The 21,214-nt window shown below is 48.1% G+C and overlaps 3 protein-coding genes across 10 annotated transcripts in view; 1 reads left to right on the top strand and 2 right to left on the bottom strand.

The window, feature by feature from the left end:
* The first annotated feature begins 187 nt into the window (after positions 1-187).
* Positions 188-5,090, top strand: CCDC200 (coiled-coil domain containing 200). 2 transcript variants are annotated; one of them, XR_013354620.1, is made up of 4 exons: positions 188-442; positions 2,817-3,194; positions 3,682-3,740; positions 4,864-5,090. XR_013354620.1 is itself a non-coding variant. In XM_077853405.1 (4 exons), exons 1-4 carry the CDS (start codon positions 296-298, stop codon positions 4,888-4,890), a joined length of 543 nt encoding a protein of 180 aa, XP_077709531.1. In that variant the 5' UTR covers positions 189-295; the 3' UTR covers positions 4,891-5,090. The 2 variants fall into 2 exon arrangements, 1 of the variants encoding a protein (XP_077709531.1); XM_077853405.1 differs by having other exon boundaries at positions 189-442; positions 2,885-3,194.
* Positions 312-13,301, bottom strand: TMEM106A (transmembrane protein 106A). Of its 5 annotated transcripts, none has more exons than XM_077853399.1 (10): positions 13,148-13,301; positions 12,718-13,048; positions 11,660-11,881; positions 11,068-11,131; positions 9,835-9,988; positions 9,184-9,324; positions 9,051-9,094; positions 8,503-8,556; positions 4,985-5,080; positions 312-4,513 (listed from the first exon to the last, which is right to left on the bottom strand). In XM_077853399.1, exons 3-10 carry the CDS (start codon positions 11,865-11,867, stop codon positions 4,459-4,461), a joined length of 816 nt encoding a protein of 271 aa, XP_077709525.1. In that variant the 5' UTR covers positions 11,868-11,881; positions 12,718-13,048; positions 13,148-13,301; the 3' UTR covers positions 312-4,458. The 5 variants fall into 5 exon arrangements, with proteins under 5 accessions (XP_077709525.1, XP_077709529.1, XP_077709526.1 ...); XM_077853403.1 differs by having other exon boundaries at positions 312-4,508; XM_077853400.1 differs by having other exon boundaries at positions 12,910-13,048.
* A 311-nt stretch (positions 13,302-13,612) lies between these two features.
* NBR1 (NBR1 autophagy cargo receptor) overlaps positions 13,613-21,214 on the bottom strand; it is a 33,068-nt gene continuing 25,466 nt past the window's right edge. For all 3 annotated transcript variants that reach the window (XM_077853396.1, XM_077853398.1, XM_077853397.1), the window contains exons 18-21: positions 20,359-20,453; positions 19,422-19,479; positions 18,477-18,585; positions 13,613-15,121 (exon numbers count right to left, since the gene is read on the bottom strand). In XM_077853396.1, coding sequence (XP_077709522.1) covers positions 14,948-15,121; positions 18,477-18,585; positions 19,422-19,479; positions 20,359-20,453 — 436 coding nt within the window. In that variant the 3' untranslated portion in view covers positions 13,613-14,947. The remainder of the gene's footprint in view (positions 15,122-18,476; positions 18,586-19,421; positions 19,480-20,358; positions 20,454-21,214) is intronic.

Below are 21,214 nucleotides of genomic sequence, written 5' to 3'. Positions count from 1 at the left end.
GGCTGGGAGGAAGAAATCAGAGAGAACACCCAGCCGACTCGGAAGCTGTCCCTGGGCGCATGGAAACTCAAAGCAGGTGGAAAGGTGTCTTCTACATTCACAGGGCTTGGAGAGAAAGGTAGTTTACAGACAATCCCTAGGCAACTTAGGAAAACCCTGCCTCCTCCTCCCATTGTGAGGTGGTTCTGGTTATAGGGAGTGGGGAGGGAGTGACAGGAAACAGAGGAGGTGGGGGCAGCATCCTGGGCTCCATCTGCCCCCACCCCTTCTGAGGCCTTTGGTCACCCCCACCATCATGGGCAGCGCTTACCACTGGGAGGCCCGTCGCAGGCAGATGGCTTTGGACCGGAGGAGGTGGCTGATGGCTCAGCAGCAGCAACAGCAGAAGGAACAGGAAGAGCTGCAGCAGCAGCAGCAGCAGCAGCAGCAGCAGGAAGAGCAGGTGCATGAGAGGAGCCAGGTTCATCAGGTTCCTTGCAGAGCTTCCCAGAAGGGAGTGGGGAGGGAAGACAGATGCCTAGGAAGCTGTGATTTGGTCAATATTGTTTTGCTGAATGTAGGAAGAAAGGTCCTTTAATGTTCTCTTGGGTGGACTGTGTGTGTGTGTGTGTGTGTGTGTGTGCGTGTGTGGGTGTGTGTTTATTAGGGTAACTCAACTTTGCTTTGTACAATGCTGAGGCCCAGAGGGGGCTCCTGGCCGGTCCAGCCTGAGGGAATTTTTTTTTTATTTTTTATTTTTAATTAATTAATTAATTAATTATTTATTTATTAAATTTTTATTTATTTATGATAGTCACAGAGAGAGAGAGAGAGAGAGAGAGAGAGAGAGGCAGAGACACAGGCAGAGGGAGAAGCAGGCTCCATGCACCGGGAGCCTGATGTGGGATTCGATCCCGGGTCTCCAGGATCGCGCCCTGGGCCAAAGGCAGGCGCCAAACTGCTGCACCACCCAGGGATCCCGGGAATTTTTTTTTTTAAGGTTTACTTATTTATTCATGAGAGGCACACACACAGAAATAGAGAGAGAGAGAGAGAGAGAGAGAGAGAGGCAGAGACACAGAAGGAGAAGCAGGCTCCATGAAGAGAGCCCGATCCCGGGACTTGATCCTGGGACTCCAGTACCAAGCCCTGGGCCGAAGGCAGGCACTAAACTGCTGAGGCACCCAGGGATCCCCTGAGCCTGAGAGATTTTAAAGCTGCACTGTTCTCTCAGGTGGCCACCAGCCTGTGTGCTATTGAGCCCTTCTTGCAATGTGGCAAGACCAAGGAACTGGATGTAAAATTTTAAATACATTTAATTAAATTTAAACATTTATTTAAATTTATCAATTTAAATTTAAACATTTAATTAAATTTAAATCTAAATTTTTTAAAAAATTATTTATTTATTGTTGAGAGATGGAGAGAGAGAGGCAGAGACACAGGCAGAAGCAGAAGAAGCAGGCCCCATGCAGGGAGCTCAACGGAGGACTCCACCTCGGGTCTCCAGGATCACACCCTGGGCTGAAGGCAGGCACTAAACCACTGAGCTACCTGGGCTGCCCAGTAAATCTAAATTAATTAATTAATTAATTAATTTATATTTATTTATTTAAGATTTTATTTATTTATTCATGAGAGACAGAGAGGTGGGGGCAGAGACACATGCAGAGGGAGAAGCAGGCTCCACGCTAGGAGCCCAACGTGGGACTCGATCCCAGGTCTCCAGGACATGCCCTAGGATGAAAGCAGGTGCTAAATGGCTGAGCCACCCAGGGATCCCTGTTAAAAACAGATACTGTTTATGTATGGGAAAGCTTTCTTGTATGTTTAGAACAGTACGTTTAGATATATAAATATTTTTCTTTTCTTTTTATTCATTTTTTCATGAGAAACACAGAGGGAGGCAGAGACATAGGCAGACGGAGAGGCAGAAGCAGGCTCCCCGAGGGGAGTCTGATATGGGACTCAATCCCAGGACCTTGGGATCACAACCTGAGCTAAAGCAGACACTCAACCATTGAGCCACCCAGGTGCCCCGTAAATATTTTTCAACTGTAGATTTCATGACATCTAAATATAAAGCAAGTATTTTTTATCAAAATGTGATATCCAAATTAAGATGTGCTGTTAAACATAAAATACATGCTGTTTTTTGCAGACTTTGTACAAAAACAAAGAATATAAACTATCTCATTAATACTTTGATATTGATTACATGCTTTGGATGTATTGGGTTAACTATCCTATCTTTAAATTAGTTTCACCTGTTTTCTTCTTACTTTTTTATATGGTTACTAGAAGATTTTAAATTACTTGTGGCATGCATTTTATTTCTATTGGACAGTGCTGTTTCAAAGGTTTGCTTTTTTTTTTTTTTTTTAAGGTTTATTTATTCATTTGAAAGAGAGAGAGAGAGAGCAGGAGCGAGGGGAAGGGCAGAGGGAGAAGCAGGGTCCCTGAAGAGCAGAGGGCCCTATGCAGGGCTTGATCCCAGGACCCTGAGATCATGACCTGAGCTGAAGGCAGGCAGAGACTTAACTGATTGACCCACCCCGGACCACTCCCCCTGCCCCCCGTTTCAGAGTGTTTGCAGGAAAGTATTCTTTATTCTCCAGCAGTGCAAACTGTATTCAGTGCACAGCTATCAAGGTAGGAGGTAGGTGCTCAGAGTCTGCCATTTTCAGGGCTGGGGCTGTGCTAGGAGGTACTGTCACATGAAACAGTTCTCGGGTTTCATGGAGGGTGAAGGGAGAGAGCCCAGCCTCCAACTCCAGGGAACAGAGACCCTCTGCCACCTCTGCATCTCCAGTGATTGCTTGCCTTGCTCCCTGCAGAGTCTCTGGCTGATGGGTGACTGGGAGGGGAGGGAGAAGGATGCCACTTGCCAGGGGCTTCTTGTCAGGAACTGGGGAAACTCCAAGAGGAGGAACTGCAATCTGAGAGAAAAACCCAGCGTCCACGGGATTTGCGACAGGAGCAGCAGCTGTCACTCAGGCCACCACCAGCGCAACCACAGCTCCTCGAAGAGTCACAGATGCCGCCGCCACCTCAGTCGAGGCAACAGAATGCCCAAGAGCCTCTCACCTTTGTGCACAGTCTGCAGGATTCTTCAAAGCCAGGTCCCCAGCTTGGCTCAGTAGGGACCCATCAAGCAGGAGAGCAATCCAATCTTAACAGATTCTTAGGAGGAACAAAACCCCTGCAAGGCCCTAGTAAGTGAAACACCTGGGAGGGCAAGTGGTGAGGGGGAGCTCCCTGCTCTCACCCCAGCCCTACATCCAGAATCCACAGCTATCCTCCCACTGTCACAGACTCTCCCTGGTACCCTTGGCCTTTGTTTGGGGGGTATCCCCCCCGAGACGTTTGCATCACTCTGGGGGTGCAAAGGAGGCTGCTGACTTTTGCGGGGAGTGGCTGTGATGTTGGCAGCCCTGTCTCAGGGGCGAGGGTGTCAGAGGGGTGAGGGTGGGATCTGAGTTGCAGATGCAACAAGAGATGTACTGAGCCATGGGAAGTCTGGAACAGGGAATCACAGTGCAGCTTCCCGGTTGTGAATTTTCAGAGTGGGCTCAGTCTGTGCCTTGCCCCAGGGAGGGGCTGCCACCTGCCTCCCAGACACATAGTAGAGAGTCCAGCTCTGCCATGTTCCATTTTTCAGAAACTGTCAGATGAGTAACGTGTGCTTTGTTTTATCATCAGGTTTCAGGAAATCATTCCAATCTAATCCAGATAAATACACGGAGCACTCACGATTCACGGTGAGACAGTGTGAAAGGCAGGTAGACCGTGTGTGTGTGTGCGTGTGTGTGTGTGTGTGTAATCTAGGAAGGCTTTGTTGGTGAAGGGCTGCAGTTATTTATATTTTATAAAGTCAATTCCATAAAGTCTTTTTTTTTTAAGATTTATTTATTTATTCATGAGAGACACAGAGAGAGGCAGAGACATTGCCAAAGGGAGGAGCAGGCTCCTCACAGGGAGCCAGATGCAGGACTTAATCCCGGATCCCGGGATCATGACCTGAGCTGAAGCAGGCACCCAATGGTAGAGCCACCTAGGCATCCCTTTAGATGCAATTATATAGTCATTTCTGGATGGTCTATTTCTCCATTTGTTGCCTTCAAAAAAATGTCTAGGAGGGCCTCTTGCTCAGCACTAAGCAGAAATGGAGGAGTTGGTATGCCTTGGTGGCTCAGTGGTTGAGCCTCTGCCTTTGGCTCAATGTGTGATCCCGGAGTCCCAGGATCGAGTCCTACATCGGGCTTCCTGAATGAAGCCTGCTTCTCTCTCTGCCTCTGTCTCTCATGAATAAATAAAATCTTAAAAAAAAAAAAAAAAAAAAAACACAACGAAATGGAGGGGTTGACAAATCTATTCAGACAGGACAGTTGCCAGAGAAGCAAAATAGAGGGGTGTTTTAAGTGCTGATTGGGGCGGAGGCAGCTGGAGCAGGAGGAAGGCAAGGCATGAAGTCAGGCTTTAAGTCTCAGGATCACCTCTTCCCAGTAGTGATTGCATCTCAGCCTCATCTGCCCTATCCATAAAATGAGAATGATAATACCACTTCCTTAATAGAAGTGTCAGGACCACTGAATGTGGCAATTGAAAGAGAAGGCATCATAAACCCCCAGTTTAGAACCTGGCTCAATCTAGGCCTGCAAGCCCAGAGCAGTCACTTTGATGAGAAGGACATGACATAGTACAATCTTTGGAAAGAAGGTTTCTCTGACATAGATGCAAAGGATGAGAAACCCTGATGATAAGGACTGGGCTGCTTCATTTTGTTGATTCCTCTGGCATAAATGTTCTGGATCCAATGCTTTGGAACAGAAGGCCCAGAAACAGCTGACTAACCGTTTGCCTCCTCTCTCTCCCTCTTCTCAGTCAACGAATTACACACAGCAGTGGTGATCCAGAGATAGACCCTCAACCCCACTGGGCATCAGCAAAAAACAAAAACAAAAAACAAACCGCCCCCCCACACACCAGATGAATGCCTTCTTACCCTTCTTTCACCTCGGAGCATCTCCATTCCAAATGTGACCCCCTCCTAATCCACTCTAGAAGAGAAGGCAAGCTGAGAATAAAATGTGATTTCCTCCTAAAAAGAATCAAGAGGCTGGTCAGCTCTGTGAGATGGGGATGAAGAGAAGGGGGCATGAGGACCCAGAAGGGGGTGGAGGGGGTGGTGGGAGAAGAAAGTAGGTGATTCCATGCTTCTGTAGGCAAAGCCAATGGGAGAACTTGCTCTTGGCCTTCCCAAGTCTATGGCTCCATTGCTGGCTCTTATTTAGCAATGTCAGGTGTGTTGGGGGCTTTAAAGATTTTCTTTATTTGAGGGAGGGGGGAGGGAGAGAGAGAGAGAGAGAAAGAGAGAGAGAGAATGCATGTATGTCCACAGGGAGAGGACAGGGAGACTCCTTGCTAAGCGCAGAGCCTGATGCAGGGCTTGATCCCAAGACCCTGAGATCATGACCCAAGCCAAAATCAAGAGTTGAGTCAGATGTTTAACTGACTGAGCCACCCAGGCGCCTCTGTTGGTACTTTAGGTTTAAGACTCTGACTGGAACCATCACCCCTCCCCAAAGGCCAGTGCTTACTGAGATGCAGCTGGGGAAGGAGGGTTTGCATCATACTGGAGCAGGCCTGGAGCAGTTACAGGTGGCAGGCAGGGCCCCACCAAGTCCAGTGTAATGCCTGGCCCACTGTGGGCTCTGAGGTGTGGCATGGATGATCAGAGGCAGGGGTGGAAAAAGCTCAGAGGAAAGGGGGGCTGTAGCCTCAAGCACAGGACACCTGATATTGGGAAGGGGAGGAGGACTTGCCCACAAAACCCACAGGCCTCTCCCTTCCCCCACCTCAGCCTTTCAGAGGTGTCAGGCTGCAAAGGCCCCAGGCACCCGCCCTTACCACTTCCTGAAGGTGATACCTAGGCCCACAGCCTGCCCCCCTTTGCACCTGGGGCTAGACAGGTGATGCCTGGGCCCTTCATCAAAGCCCACACAGACTGCCCCCACACCAACTGCCAGGGACCAGGGCCCTTGTATGGAGTGCTTCCTGAGGACCAGGAATATTAAAGCCAGGAGAGGGCTTCAGAGATACACAATGAGAAAGGGAGAGTGCCAGCTCCTGGGAGCAAGCTCTCAGAAGCAAAAAGAGCTGGACAGGTTAGCAGAGGGGCATAGGGCCTGGGAAAGAGCTTGGCACTCACTCGGAAGCTCAGAAACAGGCTGGGAGTGTCTTCCAGCTCTCCTCCCACTCACAGGAGACATTTTTTTAATTTTTATTTATTTATTTATTTATTTTTTTTGAGACATAGTGTTTCCCCTCAGTGGCTGCACCATCTCACATTCCCACTGACAGTGTATTTTTTTTTAATTTTTATTTATGATAGGCACACAGTGAGAGAGAGAGGCAGAGACACAGGCAGAGGGAGAAGCAGGCTCCATGCACCGGAAGCCCGACGCGGGACTCGATCCCGGGTCTCCAGGATCGCACCCTGGGCCAAAGGCAGGCGCTAAACCACTGCGCCACCCAGGGATCCCGACTTTATTTTTTAACATTGTTAAGTATAGTTTATTTTTTTATTTTTATTTTTTTAAAGTATAGTTTATTGAATACAATAGATATCCTTTACATTTGGCAACCTACACACAGCAGAAACTCCAGCCTGGCCTTTTTGGACTTGGTGCTCCTGCCAGCACCTTCTTGACTCTACTCACTCCGGCATGAAAGCGGGGACACAGGACGGGACAGCCTCCTTCCTCCTTCTTCCTGTCTGCTCAGCCAGCTAGCCAGGTGCTGTCACCACTGCCTCCTCTCCATCCATCCAAAATGGCACTCAGCTTTCCCCACCACCTAAGTTCATCTCCCAGCCCAAGGAAAACCACAGCCACCTTCAGTTCCTGCTCAGCAATACAACCAACCGCCTCCATCTGGAGCCCAGTGGGACCCTCCATCATCTGGGACTTTGCTTCATCTGAGTGACAGCAGAGAGGAGAGGTTGAGACCAGTCCCTACTCAAGTGCAGTTTCATCCTGTCAACACCCGAAGGAAAGCAGACGCCTCTGGAAGAAGATGGGCCCTGGAACTAAGCCAGGGATGCTGTAGAGCCCAGCAGCTTGGCCAAGTCCTGACAGTTCCCCCTCTGCAGGCTATCATGGAGGAGCAGCTGGCACCACCGTTTGACCTACCAGTGTCCACTCACATGGGCTCAGGGGTGGGAGCTCACCACCAGCCAGAAACCTAACTTCAATAAACTTCTTTCCAAATGACTCTGGCTTCATCTCAGTTTTTCCTGTATAGGTGGAGGGTGCCTCCCTGTATAGGAGAGGTGTCTCCTCTCCTCCCTTACTACTTCTGCTTCTGCTGTGACCAGAATAAAAGAACTTTGTTGGAGAGAAGCTTTAGCCAGAGAACAGCTCTGTCTTCCTAGAAACTGGAACAGTCTTTGACCAGGGAAGATGCAGAGCCAAAGGGCTTTGCCAATCTTGCTGTCAGGGCACAAGTTACCAGGACAAAAGCAGATCATCACCATCACTTTGTCACATGACAAAAGCAGGAAGGCACGAGGCAGCATGGATGTCCCTCAAGTCACTTTCCCATCCCTGGGTGGAGAACTTGAAAAAGATCCATGTTTTAAAAGTGAGATAAAATTAAAGATTTCTCCCCTTCAGGCAAGAAGGGCAGGAAGGCCAGCCCTGGAGGCACTAGGCAACTAAAGTGCTCAGTACACAGAGGGCAGGGACCACTCTGGGAAATCTAAGGCAGCTCTGGATACATATCAGGTCAGACTTTCCAAAAGCCTGGTGCTGGCTGCTAGGAGAACCAGACTTCTTTTCCTGTGGAAATCAGAGGATGTGAATAGCATGTGTGCGTGCATGTGTGTGTCAAGTTAACTTCCACGTAGGACTCCCTGTGCTGAGGGGGTGTGTGGTTGGGTGAGGTAAAACAAAGCAGGGCTTTTCCTTTGGCAAAGTCACTGTAATTTGTGTAATTCTTCCTTGGGCACTGGGATATACAGTCCAGGCTGGCAGGGGCCTGGAGTTTGGGAACAGTAGACAGGTCATGGTGGGTGAGGGGCCAGCAGCAAGTGGGGCACCGATGAGTTCCCCCGGCAGTCCACATATTCATAACTCTGGAAGACTAGCTGCTCTGAATGGCTCAGGTAGGAACAGGTCAGGGTGCCCCTGGAGAGGAAACAGGCTTTGTTGCTCTGTCTGGGAGGAAGAGGGAAGCTCTGGCCCTGCTCTGCTGTCTGGGGAGGGTGGGCTCCCTCAAACACTCCACGCTCTTCCTTCCACTCCCTACTCTACCAAGGTGCCTGGGACAGCTGTCCCACCTGTGATCAAGACAGCTCTGTGACTTATAAGCAAGGTGGGATCTAGTGCAGGGCTGGACCTGCTACTCCCAAGAGCCACAAAGATCAATGGAGTTAGCTTTGAATGACTCCTCCCACAAGGTAGAGGGGAGACTGGGATGAGAAGTGGGAGAGTGGACCCCTGGGCTCGAAGCCCTACTTACTGGATGTGCAAAAGCACATGGTGGACTTTGATTTTCATCCAGGAACAGATTTTGCTGAGAGAGAAAGAACACGGGACCGCGTTTCACACTGAGCAGCCTGGCAGCCTTGCAGGCCCCAGTGTCGTCTCCTGGGCTCTTTCCCATCAGGGCCCCCAAATGCCACTCCCACTCTTTCTCCCTCTGCCTAAGGTGAGCATGTCACCCTTGCTGCAATTGCATTTCTCCAAGCCCCACAGGCTTGGCCCAGGTGTGTACTAGCCCCTCCCCCTCAACAGAAAACAAGACATTCATTTTCTCAGGGATTCAGGCTTAAGAGCCTGAGGTCACATATTGTAAGAATTAACCAAATTCTGGCCTGTTTTCATTCCAACCTAAGTCCAAACAGGTGGAGGACCCTGAATTCCTTGCACATTGCAGTCTTGGCCACAAGAGTGGAGGCCAAATGCTGGCTGCAGGGTTTGTTAAGCAGTCAGGAAGTCTAGTAGGGATGAAGACTGGGTTTCCAAACAGGAAAGAGGCTAAGAGAGAAGAGATCAAGGTATACTTACTATGTATTTTCATCCTTGATCTTGTTGGTCACTGCATAAAATATCTGTCAACCAAATGAGCACAGGGTGAGCCTCAGCCCCAGCCGCCCCTTCCGACCACCACCCATGTTCAAGCACATGGAAAGGGAATCACCTGTTCACTAGCCAAAGGGCTGATGTGGAGAAGGAGGCTGTTGGAGACCTGCCCTACCACAAGGGACAGGTGTAGAACCTCGATGGTCAGCTGAGTCACAGTGATGGGGTAGTAGTTGCTATTGGAGATGTTTAAGATATTCTGAGGAGGAAGACAAGGGAAAGGAAAGTGGGAAGGATCACCATCCTTGAAAAGAAGTAGTTTCCCAAACGCCTGCCTCCCGCCGCCCCCCCCCCCCCCCCGGGCCCGGCCTGACTGAGCCCCACTCCCACTGTGGGTCTCAGCTGCTGAAGCCCAGTGCCAGGAGTCCCTTGGAGGAGACAATAAGCTGGCACAGGATCCAGTCTCATCCTGTGAGGCGCCTCTGTTCGGTTTTGCCCACCCAGGGAGTCTCAGACATGCCCTGCCTCCCACACCTGCGTTTTCTCTCCCCCTACACCCCCGATTCTGACCCTTCATTGTGTACCATCCTCATCCTGCACAATCTGTTACGCGGCCCGTGGTGTCTCCTTGCTTCTCCCCAGGCTTTTATACCCTCTGGGTGCCATAAGATCTCTGGCTACCTATGTCCAGGACTGCAACACTGGACAAGGGCAAAGAGGAGTTGCCGGCAAGGCAGCATGGAGCTCAGGGGTGTGGGCATCCACCCACCGTTATGTTGAGGTGGATATCAGTATCGTCAAAGGCCACTGTGGAGGAGTTGAGGCCTGCAGGCTGCACGGCGATGGACCGGGGGAACAGGAAAAAGACGATGAGGGAGGAGGTCACAAGGCAGATGAGCACTGCCAGGAACACGAAGAGCTTCCTGTGGGAAAGCAGGCCCCGGGGTCGAGCAGTGCAGAAGTCTGAGTACCACGGAAATGTGGGCAGAGATGGACACTCCAGTCCCTACACAAGGCTCTCCCCTGCGCAAGCCCCTTGTGACTGCACATTTACTTCCCCAGATGTGGACGACCAGCCCAGGTTCAGATGCAGCCCCAAGTGAGTCAGAGCTCAGGACTGAGGCAAGCAGCCTGGCTTCCATCCCACCTCTCTTTACCCACTGGACCATTTCTCTGAGCAACCCACTTAACCTCTTTAGGCCTCAGTTTCCTTGTCTGTAAAATGGAGAGAACTGGACCTACCTCACAGAATGTGTTATGGACTAAGGCAAGAAAAAGCACTAAAGCCAGCTTCTGGGCACATAACAAAAGCTCAACAAATGCCAGCTATTATCACTGGAAGACATGTCCACATGAACTTGAGAGTTCTGAATTTTAAAATTAATACTCAGGACATCGTCTGTCCTTCTAATTCAAAACTGGAATCTGCATTAAGGTGAGGCAACACCTTGTTAGTATCTTATGCGGGGCACTGGCAGTTTCAGATGCTGGTTCAGTGGTCAGGGAGGGCAGGGTGGTGGCACAAACAGGGTCATGACCTGCCTCTCCCTCCAGTGAAACCCCAGGGCTGCCTTTGAGGTTCTGAAGTATCTCAGAAGAGGGAGCAGCTAGTTTTCCATCTCAACTGGGAAGAGAACAAGCAGGTCTGAACTGCCACAACAGAGAGAAGCTCGCAGGAAAAATAACTTCCCCAAATGAACTACAGCCAAGGCCACTCCCTCCCTCCTGAAAGTACTTGCAGAGTCAAGGGATCCTCTCCGTTTTCACAAGGGAGCCACGCTTCTTGGAAGCACCAAAGCTCAGGAGGACACCCAAGTGCCCTCAGGTGGCATCTGCTATGCCCCAAACTTCTTAAACCAGGAAAAAACCCCGGAAATGATCTAGTATATCCGAACTCAGGGAGGCTTCCAATGGAGAAGAATTGGGAATGGGGGTGGGGAGGCAGAAAGGGAGAGACAATGAGTACAGCCCCTGTGGAGCTCAGGTGAAAAGAAGGGCTTACGTGTGCCTGGGCTTCAGCCTCTGGTCCCCATAGGGGATGAGAGCCACTAGTTGCTTCTCTAGCTCTGTAGAGAGAAAGAAGGTGAGAGGGCCAAGAAGTAAGTATGCATGAGGACTGTTTGCTGTGCCAGCTATCCAGAAGGACCCCTCCACTCCACAGAGTCAGAAGCGTGCCACCTCTGCCCCAGGGCAGGACTGGAGACCTTGGACAGAGATGGCAACTCCACTCTGTCAGCTCTAAGATAGAGGTGAGATTTTTCATTAACAGGTGTGAATTTCCGGAATGCACCAGCAAATGAGACTTTGGAGAGGTCATTTGTAACTTCCTGAATCCTAAGACCCAGGGAGCAGGAAGGCTGGAGACCCCTTGGGCTGGGAAGAACAACTAGGGCAGGAGGGGCAGCAGGGGGCAGGTGTCTCTGCAGCGAGGGCAGATTAAAAGTTAACATTTTGCTGGCCGACCTGGAGGGGGGGGATGGACCCAGAACTGGGAGACCCAACCCCATTCAAGGAGGCTCAGACGGGCCTGACCAGCTGGCTGCTAAGAGCTTTTTCTGGATTCCAGGCTATCTCTAAAGCCTTGGGCCACTCACCTTGAGGGATCTCCCCGCTGCCCTGGCAGGTGGGACAAGTCACAAAGCTGGCACTGGCAGCCCCTTCACAAGGCACGGGAAAACAAAAAGACTTGCTGCTTCGCGTGCTGGAGTAGCAGGCAGCCTTGCTGCCAGTGGCTGGGCTTCGGGGCAGGATGGACTTGTTCTCCTCCCGAGAGCCCAAGTGGGAGAACGTCTCACCCATCATTCAGGGGGTTTTCGCTAATGAGAAAAGAACAGAATTTGGTGCTAAGCTTGTTAGCACAGACACCGGATGTTACTTTGGTTTGGGGTTCTCAAGATTGGCAAGGAGTGCCACCCCGATTTCAGCAAGCTCCCACCCAAGGAAGCTAGGATACGAAAAACTGAGCAGTTATATGGGACTCTGGGATCAGAAATCTCAGCATGTTTTTCATTACTGCAGGGGAGCTCAAACTGCCTGCAAGAGGGAAGAGAAAAGAAAAGCAGAAGTTATTTCACTAGAAGGGACTTCCAGAAGTGAATGGCAGAACACTTGTTTTTGTTCTGGGAAAGTTGCTGAGCTGTCACTTGCTTCAAGGGAAGGAAGTGGATAGTGCTGGCGCGAGGTGGGGGAGGCAGCAGTCCAGTCTCTTCACCCTCTGCAACAAGAGGACTCTGAAGAGGTGTCTAGGACACCCAAGCAGAAATGCCTGCGATCTTCCAGCCTGGGAGTGGAAGGAAAGCTTCCATTCCTGAGCCTCTGGGCAGGTGCTGGCTTAATAAGGAAGCAGGGATTCTTTGAAACAGGGGAAAGGCAGCTAGGCTGGCCACAGGTGTGCCTAAAAACCTTAAAATAGCCCTAAAAGGGAGCAGAGAAACCTCTTTCTCTGCTTTCTGTGGGGAAGGAAAGAATGCTTGGGGAAGGATGGGAGCAATGGTCAGGGTCTATTCTTCATTAAGGAATGGTAAAGGCTAAAAAAAAAAAAAAATTCCAGATTCTTCTTCAAAGGCTCAGGAGTGGTGGCAGAATGAGTAGGCAAGGTGAGTCCAAGGTGAGCCGTACTCAGACCTTACTGGGTCAAAATTAAGAGTCTCACCTGATTCAGGTCTGGGGATCCAGGGCACTGGTCAGCCAAGAGTGAGCCTTCTGAAATGTCTTTGGGGAGAAGGGCTTGTTGGGCAGGGCCAACAAAGGGCCATGGACTGGGGCTGGCCAGGCTACCGGCCCCCTTCAGCAGAGTCCTGGGGGGAGCGAATACACAGCTTTGGAGAGAGTGGGGAGCAGCTACCTCGGCCTCCCCAGAAGGCTAAGCTGCTTTCAGCCCTTACTCCTGGGCTCGGCCAGGGTCCCGAGTGGAGGAGCAGCCACAGAAGCTCGATTTCATTGAAGAATTTCAACTCCAGGCAACCCGAGGCCGTTGGTGGAGCCTGTTAACCCGCGAATGCCTGCGTAAGACTAGGAGGCAATGAAGGTCCCTCGACCCTTGCCTCCCAAAGGGAAAGAAAGGAAGATCTGAGAAGCCTTACCCCACCCCCGGGCGGTCAGCAGGACGTCTACGGCTGCAAGCAGAATCGAAAGTGCGGGAGGCAAGAAGCTCGCCCCAAGCTTTGACTCCGTCTAGGGAGGCTCCGCCCCAGCTTCTCCGGACCCGCCCCCTCCCAGTGACCCGCCCCCTCCCGTTACATTGGCCGGAGAAGAGCTCATCTCTTCCAAGACCGCCCGGGTTCCGGACGCCACTTTCGCAAGCACCAGCCCGTCCAGGTAGGACTTTCGAAGAACTTTTATTTCACCATTCTCGAAGCGGTTAGGTACAAGTACAACCGGACGGACGACTGGACCTTAGGGTCCTCCTGGACCCCTACAATACGACTCAGGAGGTCAGAGCAGGTCCCGCCCGAAATCAACCCAATTAATTACACACACCCTGCCGCTCAGCCTCTATCCAGAAGCCCGGATAAAAACGTTTTAAATAAATGAACAGCCTGGTTGGCTTGCAGTCTGAATCTTGGTTTATTTAATAGCGATCAAGAAGTATACTGTAAATAAACATCATGATGACTAATGATTAATTAACATCACCATTCATTATAAATACCAACCAGGTTAAATAATACTAGTTTACTATCCTTCCCCTTCTGGATGAGGGTTGAGTCTTCTTTTTCTGCAAGTCACTTTCATGGATAGTAGTAGCTTTTAGTGTTTTTTGTTACCTTTCCTTCACCCATTATACCCAAGACTCCTTTCTGTAAACAGAATGAGGACCTGGGCCCCTGGCAACAAGCTTTCTCATTCGTTTTGGGGTTAACCCAAACCTTTTTCAGAGTCTGTTCCCATCCTAGTCTTGCAAAACAGCCTCCTCCTGTTCTAGACTAAGGCTAGATACCTTTGAGCAGATTTCAGACATTCAAAAAGTCATCAGCATTTCCTGTGCCTCACACACATTTGCCCACCCCAGAACTAACTTTACTAGATTAAGAGCCTTTCACTTTTCTTCTTTCAACTGTAACATCTGCCCTGACATTAAGAAAAAAGGTAACTGTTACATTTCTTTTCCTTTTAATAGTTTTCCCCTTCTCTATAGGATTAGCAAAATATTTCACACTACCTACTTAAATTTGTTCCCTTAAACAAAGAAAAATGTATGCAAAATTACTACAGTAAACACTGCTCAATAGATGCTGGTGGGTTAACTGAGCACACTCCCTCCTCCTCTCACTGAAGTGTAGAGACCTAGAAAGTGGATCTTCTTGAATGTACCAGTGGGGTCTTTAGAAAACAGTGCTGATTTACTACGTCTTACAGGGAAATGACTTGTCCTTGAGCAAGGAAGATTAACAAGACGGGGCTCTGGGTGTCATTTCAATACCACATAGATATGAGGCTTGGGGTAGGCTAGAAAAATTGTAAGAATTCTTGAAAACAACTTCCAAGGTTAATTTCTTTTAAAAACTGACAACAGATATCCCCATAGAAACATCCACATTTAACCAAAGAAAAATACTCAACTTTGATACAAGCAGAAAGAAAAATGGTTCTATAGGAAGTTCAAGTTAATGCTCTTCAATGCACTAAAATGGAGACAGGAGCTTTGTCCAAATCAACTGAAAAAGTTTTCCTACAATTCATCCAATGTCTCTGTTTCGGTTCTGGTCTTTGATTTGCTCCAGAAAATACTGTAATGCAGGTACTGTCTTGGTAGTTCAATAATGGGTTCTATATATTCATCAGATTAAAAAAATCATCCAGGGCTTCTCCCCTACGCTCCCAGGACAGAATAAAGATCATCTCTGAGCAGCAGGCAAAGTGATTTAATACAAGGCCACTCCTCAGTAGCGGTGGCTGTACCAGTCATTGTTGTTGACCTGAAGCAGTTCTGTCACAACCTGTAAGATGTTATAATTGTGCTTCTTCAGCAGCCTGAGGTTCAGCTGCCTGTCACAGAATCCCATTTCGAAGAGATGGGCCATCAGAGCTGCTGTCTGATCTTCAGAAACTATTGGCTGTGTAGAGTCAAGAAAAGCAGAACATTTTCTGAATCATTTATGTGCCTCGTAAATTGTTATCTTGCAAATCACACAAATCTTTCCAGATCTATTTATTAGGGAATTCAAAGCAAGGGTATGGATGGCACTCCTGTCCACCTGACACTACTGGGCCCATGAGGGAGGACTGGGGATGCCCAGCTCTGGATTCTGTAGGTTTATATCCGAAACTGGGCAACTAATGAACTATCTTCAGAACTAGGAGGAGGAGGAAGCTCCAAAGGGGGCATTTGGAAGGAGGCATTCTTTGGCCTAATGAAGGAAAAGATACAAACAAGCACTGGAAACTCTGTGAAGATAAAGTTAACTGTGTGGATGGGGCCAGTGTAGGCAGGAGCAGAGACTGTTACTAGGAGAGTGTGGTCAGCTATGCAAAGGAGCTGAACAAGAAACTGCTTGGGAAATGACATCTTGGGCGACCTTCTTGGCATTTTTTTCCCTTTTTCTTTGTAAAGAACAGAAATAATCTTCCAAAGAGGGAGCTAACACTCCTTTACCTCCCTCTTTGGGCCAAGCCCTAGAGTGGACACATAACCTTCCCAAATCCTAACACTTTGGTTTATCTTTTTTTTTTGTTTTAAATTAACATATAGTATGTGAGTTTCAGAGGTAGAGTTCAGTGATTCATCAGTTGCATACAACACCTAGTGCTCATTCCATCACATGTCGTCCTCCTTAAGGCTCATCACCCAGTTACCCCTCATCCAACCACCTCCCCTCCAGTAACTCTCAGTGTGTTTCCTAGAGGTTAAGAGTCTCTTATGGTTTGTTTCCCTCTCATTTGTTTTCCTTTCCTTCCCCAATTTCATCTGTTTCTTAAATTCTATAGATGAGTGAAATCCTATGGTATTTGTCTTTTTATGATTTATTTCGCTCAGCATAATACCCTCTAGTCCCATCCACGTTGTTACAAATGGCAAGATTTCATTCTTGGATTACACTAACTCTTACCATTTACTTCCCAACTGTGTTGACCATCAATTAATTCTTTTTTTTTTTTTAAGATTTTATTTATTTATTCATGAGAGACAGAGAGAGAGAGAGGCAGAGACACAGGCAGAGGGAGAAGCAGGCTCCATGCAGGGAGCCTGATGTGGGACTCGATCCCAGGTCTCCAGGATCATGCCCTGGGCCGAAGGCAGGCGCTAAACTGCTGAGCCACTTGGGCTGCCCTCAATTAATTCTCTTATGTAGGAAAATGGAGATATAAAATACCTCCTGTTTGGTAGGCTAGTTGAGAGGATTAGGACAAGACTGTGTACGTATGTCGAGCACAATCTCTGGCATTTCTCTCTATACCCAACTCCACTGTTCATCTCTTCACTCTTTTTTTTTTTTTAATTTTTATTTATTTATGATAGTCACACAGAGAGAGAGAGAGAGAGAGAGAGAGAGAGGCAGAGACATAGGCAGAGGGAGAAGCAGGCTCCATGCACCGGGAGCCCGACGTGGGACTCGATCCCGGGTCTCCAGGATCGCGCCCTGGGCCAAAGGCAGGTGCTAAACCGCTGCGCCACCCAGGGATCACCCCCTCTCTTCACTCTCATTTCAGAATAGATTATCCATCCTTTCCAGGATAATCCTTCCACAAGTCCATTGCTTGCTATCTCGTGATCTCTCACTACCTCAGAAATCTCTTTCTGTGAATTATCCTCTCTCACCTTGACCATTAACTCATTCCCTGTGTGCTCCAGCAACGTGACAGTACTCAAGCACTCCCCAAGTCCTCCTTAATTGCTCTCTTTCTCTGGGGGTGTTGGCACCTCCTCCTCATTCAAGCTCCCTTCCCTGGCTCCAGAACATCCTCCTATGTCTCAGGTTCCTGGACAAGGCCCTTCTTCTTTCCTGGATCCTTCAAGGCTGTTTTTTTTGCTTTAGACCTCATCTTCCCAGAAACTCTTACCCAATCACACGGCTTCTACTAGAACCTGTATACACATGACCTGACCTCCTCCAGGTCAAACCTTTCCTCTGTGAGCCACAGGCATGTGCCCAGCTGCACTCTAGGTAATTTTAGCTGGATATGCCTCAAATTCCACACCATCCAAATGGACCTAATTTTCTTCTTCTCCTGCCCAAATAGATCCTTCTTCCTGTACATCTTTCTTAATGGATGGTACTATCCACTGTCCAAAGCCGGAAACTTGGGATTCCTCCTTGACTTCTTTCCAGCCTCTTAATCATGGTCTTCAAGATCTGCTATTTCTCTTTCTCTTCTACCCTTTTCTTCCATCTACACATGGATTCTCAAATGGATTTCCTTAGGGCTCCCCTCAACCTTCACACTGTAGTGGAGTTATCTTACGGGGTACGAATCTAATGTTAATTATTTTCCTATAGCCCATTCACTGGCCCTTCCCACTAGCCTTAAAATAATATCCAAACCACTTAACACAGCACCCCACCTACATAAATTGAGTTTTTTCCTTCTTCTCAGCCCAAATTCACCTTTAAAAAAATTTATTTATTTATTTATTCATGAGAGGCACACACACACACAGAGGCAGAGACATAGGCAGAGGAGAAGCAGGCTCCCTGCAAGAAGCCCGATGCAGGACTCGATCCTGGGACTCCAGGATTATACCCTGGGCCAAAGGCAGGCGCTAAACTGTTGAGCCACCCAGGTGTCCCTCAAATTCACCTTCAAGCTAACATTTCCAACTCTTTTTACTAGCCAGTCTCTGTCACAATGCTCTTTCTATTCCTCTTTCCTGACACATACTCATTTTGTCCTTTTTTTTCTTTTTTTTTTTTTAAAGAGATTTTATTTATTTATTCACGAGAGACACATAGAGAGAGGCAGAGACACAGGCAGAGGGAGAAGCAGGCTCCATGCAGGGAGCCTGACATGGGACTCGATCCGGGGTCTCCAGGATCACGAACTGGGCTGAAAGTGGCGCTAAACCGCTGAGCCACCCGAGCTGCCCTCATCTTGTCCTTAAGGACTCAATTCAGGCATCATCCTACCAGGAAGCCTTCTCTGGCCCATGCAGAGGCCCACAGAGAGGTGTTTCATGGGAGAACACTGGCGCAGAACCTTACATGGTACTGTTTATCACGTTTGTGTCCCACAGTCTTTGGGCAGGGACTGGTGTCTTTTTCACCTTGTAGCACTGGTACTTGGAAGAGCCCCCCCACACATAATAGGTCTTCTACAAACATTAGGTCTTTTTCCTTTCCTCACTTAAATAACTTGGCTAAAGTTCTACAGCTAAAAAGTGGCAGAATGCCATACTACTCTCCAACCCAGACAGGGAGCATCATTGTCACTGGTGACGTGGCTTTGGTACAGGAAAAGAAAACATACACTGACCTGGGCAGTGACTGGTGGCCCAGCAAACAAGGCCTTATACGCAGAAGCAGCAACAGATAAAGCCCCCTTCACCAGTCCTCCAGCAATGCTGCTCCCATGGTGGTGGTGCCTGGGGAGGAAAACCACATTATTTCCCTAAAAACCACAAACCATTATCTTCCTACAAGATAATCTGGGCTCTAATCCTTGAAAGAAAATGGATTTCCCTGGGGTGTGACCCCGGGAGAATGTGACCGTTTTTCTATTAGTTTTACAGCTACGAACCTTGGTTAGATGTGGAGCTCAGCTCTACTGCTGCAAAATAAGGGCATACAGAAAACACACCCCCTCTGGTGAGTATACCAGCTTTCTGTCCCAGCTGAAAACTATGTGGTCAAGGGCACAGAGGGGGTATTTAGCAGTCTGCTCAGTTAACCATCTTAGAGGATATACCCCCAAAGGAAATGTGATTTTCTGGGCACTGTAGTGAGGGAGGAGTCCATCTTACCAGTGATCTGAGATGACTGGGAGCAGTGAGGCAGGTGTGTCTAAGAAACTGTTACTAAGATGCACAGTGGGCTTGACCTTCCTGCCTTCTCTTTTGGTACTAAGGTGAGCTGAATTTGAGAACACTGGTCTGGAATATGGAAACTTTTTCTTTCCCCAAAGATTTTATTTTTTTAAGTAATCTCTACACCCAATGTGGGGCTCAAACTCATAACCCAAGATCAAGAGTTACATGCTCTACAGACTGAGTCAGCCAGGTATCCTGGAATGTGAACACTCTTAAATGTAACTGTAGCCCTCTGTTCAGTGTTGCTCACAAGCATCAGAAGAAATAAGAACAAGGAATGATGGCTCTCCTTTGCCCTCTGGAGGTGGCACATGCTTTGAGAAGCTTATTTAAGCAGAAGCAGTATTAGGATATCCACCTGCTTCTGAAGAGGCTGCACAAGGTCCAGTTACCTTGAGTGGTCATAGCTCTTCTGTCTGCTGTTTACAAGTCCTGATGAGCCTCTGGGCTCTAAAAGCAAAAGAGCTATTGGTTAGAAGCAGCATCCACAAGTGCCTACTGTTTCTAACTCAGAGTGAAGCTAGTTTTGAGAGGCAAGCAGCAATCTGATCACAGCACTTAAGTCTTTTTTTGGGGGTCGGATTTTGCAAGTGGCTTTAAGTGATAAGAAAGAACTCTCCAGAATGCGATGCAAGGTGACTATTTATTGAGCCAGAAAAACTTGGTCTAAAATCTTATCAACCCATTTATTAGTTTCAAAATACTTTTGGGGTTTTGTTTTTGTGATTAAGAGTGGGAAGTGACTTTGAAGGTTTACTAACAACTTCAAGGTGCTATTCTCCTTAATTTGGAGATAAGAAAACACCCCTGTAGGTTTTATGACTGTGCTGAACTGCTTCAAGGTCACACAGTGTGGAAAGGTGGGCCTGAAACCTAGACTAGTCTAGCACCACAGTCTGTGTTCTTTCCACTGTAGCACAATGCCCACCTCTGTGAGGTCTCATTTAATAAATATTTTTTTTTTTAATTTTTTTTTAAGGTATTTATTTATTTATTTATTTATGATAGTCACAGAGAGAGAGAGAGAGGCAGAGACACAGGCAGAGAGAGAAGCAGGCTCCATGCACCGGGAGCCCGACGTGGGATTCGATCCCGGGTCTCCAGGATCGCGCCCTGGGCCAAAGGCAGGCGGCAAACTGCTGCGCCACACAGGGATCCCTCATTTAATAAATATTAAGCTGGAGAACAGAAAAGGAGGGAGGGCCACAGAAAAAAGCAAGGGCAGGTTTCTGAATAATGCCAAGAATCACAAAGACACAATGCCTATTTATGCCTGGTGTCATCAGACAGGAGCACAGAAAAAGACATCAAGTGCAGGCTGGTCATTACCTCCTCTGATCTGATCAGGGACTGAAGAAACTTCTGGTATGATAACAGGTAAATCCACTCCCGGGGAACCATCAGGCTGTGCACAAGGAGAGCTCCTTTCAGAAAGACACAATATTGAAAGTCAGTTGAAAAGGCACCTATGGGAACACTGGAGAAACAGTGCACGTGGCACAGCAGTACCAGATTCTCTATAAAGGCTTCACTTTTCTGATCCAGATCTCATGTCTGAGGTAGGGATCAGGTAGAAAGGGCTCACTCTACTGGTTTTCCTTTTCAGTCATAGTCAACCTGGAGAGAGACCAGCTTCAGTTGGGTGGCTCCACGCCTACATCAAGTGGTACTAATAAAGGGAAATGTTTAGCTCCCCGAGAGTGGTTTAAATCCTAGTTAAGGCTCCACCATCTGCCATGCCACAACAGAGCAATGACACACACAAATTGATAATGAAAAATAATTGTACTCTCATTTTAGAATATATGTATTTTTTATAATAGATTAAACATCCTATTATACTTTGGGTTAACGAGAAAATATATTTTTGCTGTCTTTATCCATGCGTCAATAGAGTGGGGAAGGAAGGTCCAGGGATGTATTTCAAAACTGGCTCTCTTAGATCCAGGGTTTCAACAGCAAAAGAAAAAAAACAAAACAAAACAAAAAAAACCCTAAAACAAACCAAACCAAACACTGGCTCTCAACAATCAAAACAGAAGTAGACAGACTATACAAAGATAATTAAGAATAAGCACAGCTTTAAATTCAGGATCCACAAATTCTGGGAAATACAACTTTTATTCATCTAAATTCAGACTTTCCTATGGGAAATAATCCCTTCCCATTCTGACAAACAAAACAG

This window comes from Canis aureus, chromosome 16 (assembly GCF_053574225.1).
Source record: "Canis aureus isolate CA01 chromosome 16, VMU_Caureus_v.1.0, whole genome shotgun sequence".
NCBI classification, from domain to species: Eukaryota; Metazoa; Chordata; class Mammalia; order Carnivora; family Canidae; genus Canis; species Canis aureus.
This window is presented reverse-complemented; position numbering and strand designations above follow the sequence as displayed.

Excerpts from the sequence above, each read along its gene's own strand:
- CCDC200 (XM_077853405.1), top strand. The coding sequence starts at position 296 with ATGGGCAGCGCTTACCACTGGGAGGCCCGTCGCAGGCAGATGGCTTTG. Across the intron at positions 443-2,884 it reads AGCAGCAGCAGGAAGAGCAG|GAACTGGGGAAACTCCAAGA; the intron begins GTGCATGAGAGG and ends GCTTCTTGTCAG. Across the intron at positions 3,741-4,863 it reads CGGAGCACTCACGATTCACG|TCAACGAATTACACACAGCA; the intron begins GTGAGACAGTGT and ends CCCTCTTCTCAG.
- TMEM106A (XM_077853399.1), bottom strand. The coding sequence starts at position 11,867 with ATGATGGGTGAGACGTTCTCCCACTTGGGCTCTCGGGAGGAGAACAAG. Across the intron at positions 8,557-9,050 it reads ATCAAGGATGAAAATACATA|CAAAATCTGTTCCTGGATGA; the intron begins GTAAGTATACCT and ends TTTCTCTCTCAG. Across the intron at positions 4,514-4,984 it reads TGCTCCGAGGTGAAAGAAGG|GGCAGATGAGGCTGAGATGC; the intron begins GTAAGAAGGCAT and ends TTTTATGGATAG.